This window comes from Pithys albifrons, chromosome Z (genome assembly GCF_047495875.1).
Source record: "Pithys albifrons albifrons isolate INPA30051 chromosome Z, PitAlb_v1, whole genome shotgun sequence".
NCBI lineage: Eukaryota > Metazoa > Chordata > Aves > Passeriformes > Thamnophilidae > Pithys > Pithys albifrons.
Genome location: NC_092497.1, coordinates 61,232,488 through 61,241,601, shown reverse-complemented (window position 1 = coordinate 61,241,601; position 9,114 = coordinate 61,232,488). Strand labels below are relative to the sequence as shown.

The 9,114-nt window shown below is 42.3% G+C and overlaps 1 protein-coding gene across 1 annotated transcript; it reads right to left on the bottom strand.

Moving 5' to 3' along the window:
* Nucleotides 1–4,030: 4,030 nt before the first annotated feature.
* SRP19 (signal recognition particle 19) lies at nucleotides 4,031–8,970 on the bottom strand. The gene is made up of 5 exons (XM_071580395.1): nucleotides 8,895–8,970; nucleotides 7,559–7,634; nucleotides 6,535–6,606; nucleotides 5,467–5,578; nucleotides 4,031–4,472 (listed from the first exon to the last, which is right to left on the bottom strand). The coding sequence occupies exons 1-5, from the start codon at nucleotides 8,933–8,935 to the stop codon at nucleotides 4,339–4,341; spliced, it is 435 nt and encodes a 144-aa protein (XP_071436496.1). The 5' UTR covers nucleotides 8,936–8,970; the 3' UTR covers nucleotides 4,031–4,338.
* Nucleotides 8,971–9,114: the final 144 nt, after the last annotated feature.

Genomic DNA, 9,114 nt, shown 5'->3' with positions numbered 1-9,114 from the left:
AAAAACATTAAAAAACCCCTACAATGATAACATCATCACTAGTGACAATAAGATTCTTCAAACCAAAGCAAGAAAGTTAACAAAGCATAGACATTCTTGTAATTAGTCTAATACTTGTCAGGTCAAACCCTCACAACTTTTCTAATTTTCCAGCCTTACCAACTCCTTTTAAATAGTCTGAGAATCAACTACAATTACTGTAACTAATTCCTCCATAGTCACCTCCCACCCCTATTTCAAATTCAACCAACAATATTTTCCTTATGCAAAGGAGAAAAACCAGAGTTTTAAAAAACAAACCCACAAATCCTTGTAGGTCATGAGAGATTGACAGTATTTTCTGTAAACTGCACATCTGGCAAATATAATGAACATCAGTCTTGTCTTCTAGGAATTTGTACATCCAGTCTGATGGAACGAAACAGTACCTGAGGAATGAAAACCTGGGATCACTAAGGAAGTCCTTGGTTGTATGACCACATTGTCATAACTTTTTGCAAATTAGGTGTTCCACTGGTACATAGACTATTAAGAAGTTCTGGAGCAAAAAATCCTTAGATCACCACACGAACTCAAGAGCTAGTCAAGGAAAACTAATTGAAGATGAACTTCTTTGAATTCAGCGTATTTTGGAATGCCATCTGGTTGATGCCCTTCCTGAGGTTATGGAATTGCACTAAACTGTGTTTTGTATTACTGCATCTTTGCAGGAGAATTCTTTAAAGACTTCCATTAGACATGTCTGAGTTCTGCTATATGAAAAAACAAACAAACAAACAAAAAAGTACACCTAAAAGAAACCCCAACCCTTGATACAGAAAGAGACACAGATGTTGTTTTACGGGAAATAGCACTACAGTGCAGGCTATTCAGTTCCTACCTGGAGTGTCCCCTGCTCTCCCCCAGGTCCAGCACTATGGAAGACTGTCAGTTTCCTCACAATTCCCTTACACAGCCTCTACAGTATGTTCAACTCTCCCATCCTTGCGGCAAAGGGCAGCTCATTTGGTAGCTCTTTTACTAGCGCTAACCTGCACCTGTCCTGACTGAACACCCAAAGTATTAAACAGAAATTCTTGCCTTTCCTTCTCCCAGCTGCATCATAAAAAGTTTCTTCACTGGATGATGCATCAACATAATCTTGTCTCCTAATGTCACCACTTAGCTTCATGATTTATGGGAACTTAGAGCTTTGAAACCTTTACTGTTTTTATTATGCCAACCCCAAATGACTCAACAGGCTCAAAAGTTATAAAGCAATAGATGAAGAGAGTATTTGTATTAATTTTTTTTTCTTAAGGGGAAAAGAACTTCTTTGAAAAGTGAGGCTGTTATATCCTAATAGACAAAATAACCCCACCTATGCTATACATCTGAAAGAACAAATTATCTACCTCACAGTAGTGCTGAATTCTCATTTTTAGTCATTCCTTTGTTGATTGCCTGTATTTTCAGACCTCCCTAATGCTCAATGTCAACAATTCTGTCCATTCCTGGCACAGAAATTGTTATAAGGATTGTTACATGGATTCAGAGAATACATTTCAAAATTTTAATCTTTGTCTGGCTACCCAGAAAACAGTATAGGGAAATAACAAGTCTATACTTTTAAATAGCTAGATTAGTATCTTCTGAGGGCCATGAGTTCAATATCCATATTCCTCCTGTCTTGATGTGGAGTAAATCCTACTCATTGGTGCATGCCTTTGTTAATATTGCCACCTACAGGAAACCACAGACCACAGTGTCTTTTTAGTACAGGCATAAGAAAAATCTCACAGAAAACTGCCAAAGCAAGGTACGTGAAATAAAAGATGTCCATTATCACGAAGTTCTGCCCTCCAAATTTTTTTTTTTACCTTTAATTCACAGTATTGACCCCAAAAGTTGCAGTAGTTCTGCATTTTTACAGAAGCTTTGTCTGTACTTCCAGTCCCAGAATGGCCCCTAAGCATCTGCCATTGTCCCAGGAACTGAGGGGTGAAATTGAGAGGAGAAGGGTGCTGAAGAAGGGGGACAGACCTGCAGAACAATCTGAGTTGCTATCCTGACCTGCTTGGGTTTGGTCCTCCAAGGAACATACTGCTACTCTCATGTCAATGCAACTTTTGGGTGGGCTTATGAGGGATGAACTTGACCATGGACATTATTGCACAGGTTATCCATGGATGTAAAACATCTGTTGTCATTAACCCAAGTGGTTGATGGATGGGTGATGTCTCACACGTAAACATGGGGAGGGCAAATCCAGCAATGCAAGTACCATGTGCCCACAAGGGTGGGAGCAACCATCAGGTGGCTGGAAACACCCTCTGTGCCCATCCTGGGCCTTGGAACACAAGCATTGTGGAGACACAATACCCCAGGAAGAATTGAGTCAAACAGGGCTCATTTCCAAACTCACCCCAGACACTTTGGCCAAAGAGCATAGTGGTGAATGGGAATATCACATTCCCTGTCATGCATGAGCCTCTGGAAAGATCAAATGATGCATTGGATGGTTAAAGACCACACTGAGAGCAGTGAGTGGTGGGATCTTCACGCACTGGGGTGCACATTTAGCAAAGGCCACCTGGCTAGTTAACACTCAGTCAAGCTGGCCTTGCCAGGTCTAAACTTGGATGTACTGCAGAAGGGGATAAAGTTCCTGTAGGGCACAATAAAAACATGCTGGAAAAAGCAGCTTGGGTTACCCCTGCCTCAGGCAAAGGCAAACTCATCTCTGGCATTGCTTGTGCAGTTGGTGGGTAATGTGGGAGGGTGGAGAAGTCTGGTGTGTGTCTCAAAGCCAATGAATTAAACTGTACAATGTTAATTACTGTGCAATGCTGTGAATTGCCACTTCTGTGGTGGCTACAGACTCATCACCACCTTGGGCACCTCACAGAGCCCGTCTGTGCCAGGTTGAATTTGGGGATCTGAACCTGACTTCCCTTTTAGTCATCACCCCTTCCCCCATCACACTGATGAACTGACCTTGATGGAAATGCAAGAATGCAGCAGTGATGGAATCAGAACTGGTTTCAATGTGCAACAGTCCCAACAGCACACACGATCCTTCCTGCCTGAAACACTGTTCTGGCAGATGGAGCCCAAGGCCCTGCACTAAATGAAATGAATTTTTATGGGGGTGGTCCATAGACTATGGGAATGTTATCTGTGTATGTATATATAACAAAAGAGAGGTAATTGATGGGGTATTGGGAAGTGTGGGACCTGGCATGACATACATTATGTGGAATAAGGAGTGCCTACTGTACTGGTTTCAGCTGAAATGCAGTGAATTTTCTGCCCAGTAGCTGGTACAGTGCTGTGTTTTGGACTCCTTGTGAGGATAATGCTATCACACTGATGTTCTGGCTCTTCCTGAGCAGTGCTTACCTTAAGGCCTTTCAGTGCCTCTTGCTCTGCCAGTGAGGAGGTGTAACAAGAAGCCAGGAGGGTGACCCCAACTGGCCAAAGATCATCCATACCACAGATCATCATGCCCAGGATATAAACAGGGGGGAATTGGCCAGGAGCAACTGATAACTGCTCCAGGAGATGGGCTGGGCATCATTCAGGTGAGTCATTGTATTGTGCATCACTCACTTCTTTGAGGGTTTTTTCACCTTTTAAAAAATTGTATTAACAGTTTTTTATTATAATGACTATAGTTAGTATCATTATATTTTACTCTGTTTAAATTATTAAATTGTTCTTATGTACACCCACAAATTTTTTCTTTCCTCATTATCCTCCCCTCATACCCATTGGAGGGACTGTGTGGCACTGAGTGGCACGTAGTTGGCAGCTGGGGTTAAACCACAAGAACCAGCTCAAACTCTCATCCAGCCTGGCTGTGAACATTCCCACGGATGGGGCATCCACAAGGTGTGTGGGCAACCTGTGCCTCACTATCCTTATAGTAAAGAATTTCTACCCAATACAGAACAGTATAGAACTACCACAGTTCCCACTATAGTAGAATTAAGACAACTGTTTCACTAGCAGAAGTAAATGGTTTACTGAGGCAATCAGTTGTCATGTATCTGGTCTGCATATTTATTTATTTTTAAAAGTTGCATATTTCTTCTGGAAAGAATAATTCTCCCACCCACTCCATTTGATTATACTCCTCCACTTTTAAAAGGGGGTGCTAGCTTCACACTTGCAGGTTGTGTGTGAAAAGATTTATTGTTACGCAATACAGGGCAGGTACATGCATTCCAGTTCTGATACAAGCAGGCAGTTCTATGCAACTTCACCTCTTTATTTCTTGCTCATATCTCTCACCTCAAAGCTCCAGCAACGTGTCCATCTGCATTTAAGTACAACTATGCAATGCAACATGTGAGCTCACTTCTTTTTCTTCCCTTTACCCTTCTTGCCTCCCTCTCCTTGCTGAAGGCTTTGGTCACTACCTCCCATCTTCTGAGTTCTTGTTTTCAGTTTGGGAATGGTTTCTGCAGCATACAGCATCACTGACTTACCTAAAAATACAGGGAGAGATTAATGTATGCCCACCTACATTAGGAACAGCAACATTTTCAGATTTGGAAACTTCGGCCCCACTTTGGATTTCAGTTAAACCAGATATAAAGCCTAGGAGTTCTGCTTCCTTCCCCTGCATGGCAGGAAGCTTGTGAAAAATTCTTGGGTGGGGAAAAAGAAATGTAGAACTGGAACAAGCAGACTGGAACAAGCACATAACTTGACAATCTCCAAAGTATCTACATCCTTCCTGCTACTCTTTTTCATTACCTCTTACTGCCCCAGAATACTTGGGACAGAATGATCAGGCAAAAGCTACAATCATTTTTAGAAAGGCACTGCTGCTTTCCAGAAGGAAAATGGCTTTTAGATCATCTCCTTCTGACTATCAGCACTCTTATGCTTCTGTATCTTCAGTATTCTTGCTCTTTCCTCAAGATACACACTGGTTCCCCTTTACATATGGTTTGGTTTGAGGAAAAATGCAAAAGACTACAGCACTTGTCATTCAAGATAAACTACTCCTATTAATTAGTCAAGGGCAGCTGCTTCACTGTTAATTTACAAAATCTCACCTGAACTCAGTACTGTATTTTATCAATTTGATGCCTAGCTGATGTATTTAACCTATGAAAAAAGTGGAATTTGGCCACTTAAACATCAAATACTCTGCTTTAAATGTCAACAAAACAGTAAGACAAAACTGAATAGATGCTTTGTTCAATACAGCAACCACACAACACTCCCCAAATTCCCCCCAGTGACACAGCTGCAGAAATTGCAGGATCAAAGACAACAACATTTTACAAACTCTTCTCAATGCCCACAGGCCAACCTGATCAAGTAGATTTATACAGGCAAAGAGATTTAATGCAGAGTTATAGAATTTATAATAATTAAAACTAATTAAATAAAACGGTAACATAACAAAATAAACCAAGTCCTTCTGGTTTATTAACAGAAGAAATGCCTCAACCCAGACACTCTACTCACGTGTTGGAAACTGGGGTAAGCACGGGTTGCCATCATCTTGTTTGAGCTGAATTCGTACTCTGCCTCTGTATTGCACGTCTCTGTTCCACTCTCTAGGGTACATCTTATTTTTCTGTCATGCAAAACAAGAAACTGTTTCAGAGCTGCAACCAGCTACGGGTACTGAGCAATTCTCAATATCTGCTACAAGGACTGTCCTACTTTCCCAGAGGTCTGGACTGCAGGAAACAGCCTTTTGTTTCACCTCCACACCCACAAACCCTTTTGGACACTTAGAAACAGCAAGTCACAGTTCACAGTCACTGCTTTTAGACAGTCACAGCCTTCACTCCTGATGAAATATCACAGGTTTCTCAGTGCTATTGGCTGTTTCAGAGGGCACTTCACAACTGCTTCTGAAAAGCAAAGTGGTTTTGCACTGGCTGTTGGGTACCAGTCAAACTGTTAGATGAGGACCTCAGTTCTTCTTAGTAATTCAACAGTGTTTTACATTAATAATTTCTTCAGGAAACAACCTGTGAAGTCACCTCTTCAGAAATCCAGACTCATTCCCTAAGAAAAAAAGTAACCAACAAGCTATTTGCAAGTATTGCAATTAAAAAAAGTAACATTCTCTCGCTAAAACGTAACTCCAAAGTGCTGTAATGATTCCAGGCATCAGAATCCAATTCCTGTACAAGGCTCATGGCAAATGTAACCACATTTCACTAAAAATATGCCTTTGTAAAGCTTAAATTGCAGAGCTGCAGCTTGTAGAATTAGTTTCTATTCTGACACACTTCTGTGCATTCAGGATAGTCTTTTCAGAATAGTATAACAGAAATAATCTTTTCATAAGCTTAAAAGTGACATAGTCTAAGAAATCTAGGATATTCCTGACTTGCATCAGTTTTCCAACATTTACTTCATGATTATGACCAGTTATCACTCAAACCAAGGAAAACTAATAACAAAACTTCTCAACTGCACATCATTCTGTCTAGAAGAAAATTTTTGAAAGAACAGAGACATGTACCAAGTCTGCTTGTTGTATTTTGTTTGTCTAGGGAGGAGGCTTTTTAAAATTACCTCTAATAACACATTGAATCCAACTGCTGCACACACATCTTGGATTTCTGTAGATGTGGGATTTTCAACAGCCTGTTGAAACAATGTGTTACAATTAGTTAGTTTTCAACAATGACCTGCCCACACAACAGTAGTTATTAGTTGCCCACTCTGTACTCTCTAACTGGGGAAACCAGATGAGGGCAGAGAAGGAACTTCAAATACTGACACATCTACTCTAGAAGTCATCTGTCCGTGCTTCTGGGGCCTAGAAAACATTAAATAAAAAAGAGAGGAAAACAGGAAACAGAAAACAGACGAGACAATTAATTAGGACAGGGAAGAAAGCAAGAGAATTGCTTAGGAAAAGTAATGGAAATTAATTAACAGTTATGATAGGTATGAAGATACCAAAAGCTGTGAATCAGCAACAGCAAACTTACAGTAAGGCCTGGACAAGGAAAGAATAGAAAATTTCTAGGTCTTTGACTGGTAACTTCCATGCTCAAGAAAGACTTAATTTTTAAATATTGTCAGAAAAAACAACAACCCTAATCAGTGAGAAAAGCTCTTCATATTCCCAGCATTGGGTGTTAAAATTATGAAAAATTGTTTCTGGATTTATTAAAAGCAACAATAACTACCAAGTCTATGTGCCACTTGCTTTTTAAGTTCTAACTCTGAAAGCAGCAGAGAAGACAGAACACAAAGTACAGGCACATATAATTAGTCTCCAGAAAAACAGTAATTAGCTATGTGGTCTTTCCTTTCAAATTTGGCAAATTACTTATGTAGGAAGTTCAGTGCATTAAATACCTCACTATTTCACCTGTTTGCCCAAGGTGCTGCTCACAAGAAAGCAGACACTTCAACCCAGTGCTTCTCTACTCAATTCATATGCTGGCACAAGGTTATCTTCAAATACAGTGTAATATCCAGTTACTGAGCTACTTGCCAAGGGGGGTTGGAAAGATCAGAGATTTATTTTCCAGTTCTCCACACTGCATAACAAAACACCATAATCCCCTGCCACCCACAAAATTACTTTGTCTATAGGTATCCTTCTTCCTTCTGCTATTGTCTTCTTGTTATTCAAATATGCTGGGTATATGCAGATGAATCTAGGAAGAGAAAACAGTGAGTTTAAGCGAGTGATACCAACTCCTTCATTACCCATGCAATGCTTTCCTAGTAAAAAATAAATCTCGTGGCCATAACACACAAGTTACCACAGCATCTTGGAACAACTGTTTATTTTCCCAGGATTGAATCATAAGCTGTTGCAAAATCCCGCTCTGAGTTATCATGGGTACTGCACAACCATTTGGCTGAAATGCTCCTTGTGTGGCACCATTTTTGGGGCACTGCATGTACACGGACAGCACTGTCTATTATGAGAAAAAGAGGCCAAACCAGGACTTTTTGACCTATTTCTCTCATCCCTGAAACTTCTCAGGGAACACACATCTTTCCCTGGAAAGAACTAAGGAACATTTCCTGAAAAGGTTTTACTACACTAATAGTTAACTTAAGTTCTTGATAGAAGCAGGAAGGTTTTTTCCTTCTGTGGATTTGCCTTTCTGTGTGGTTTGGAGTTTTTTCTGTTTTACTGTTGTTATTTTTTTTTAATATTCACACACAGATCCACCCAGATCTGGGCAAATTTATTAAGCCAATGAAAAACTGCTTAGAAACCTGCTTAAGATTTTGCAGTGGGTAGCTCAGTTGGTTAAAACTTAATTGTAATAATGCCAAGGTCGTGGGTTCAATCCCCTGTGTGGGCCATTGACTGAAGAGTTGGACTCGATGATCCTTGTGGGTCCCTTCCAACTCAGAATAGTCTGTGATTCTGTAAACCTGCCAAGCACACACAGGGGATCAGAGTGACAGAACCTCAATTACACTTACTGGACAATTAAAAAGCCAGTTGGGTGAGACCAAGGAGAGGGGGAAGAACGCCTGCATTGTTTGATAAGGATCTATGGGAGCATTAGGAAATCAGGGCAGTGAGGGGATCATTCGATGCTCAAACAGCCGGAGGATGCCAAGGCCAGACCGCCGCCCAGGACGCGCCCCTTGCTGCCTCTGAAACCAGCCCAAACCAACACAACCCTCTGCATTTCCTCATTTACCCTTTCCAGTGGTGTGCCCCCCGTCACTCGCTCTTTAGGAGCCCACCAGTCCTCCCAAATCCTGCACGGGAAATCCCAGTCTGCCGCCGCCTCCCCAGCCTCACACGCACCACCCCGCAGGCCTTACTCCGCAGGGATCCCAACCAAAAATTCCGCCACCCCTTGCTCCGCCAGAGATTCCTGAGCCCCAAGGCGCCAGGCGGGCACAGGAGGCGCGGGAGCAGCCCGGGACGGCCCGTCCGGCCCTACCTCCCCTTGTCGGCCGGGGACGCGGCGCCGGCGGCGGCCATGACAGCGGCACCGCCCCCGCCGCCAGGGCCCGCCCACGAGGGCCCGTCCCGCGGTCCCATTGGCCAACGCGACTGTCTGTAAAGCACGCCAGCCTATGAAAAGTCGGCACGTCAGCGCTGCTTCCGCCAGGGGCCGGGAAGGGGCGGGAATGGCGTCGGGAAGGGGCGGGAATGGCGTC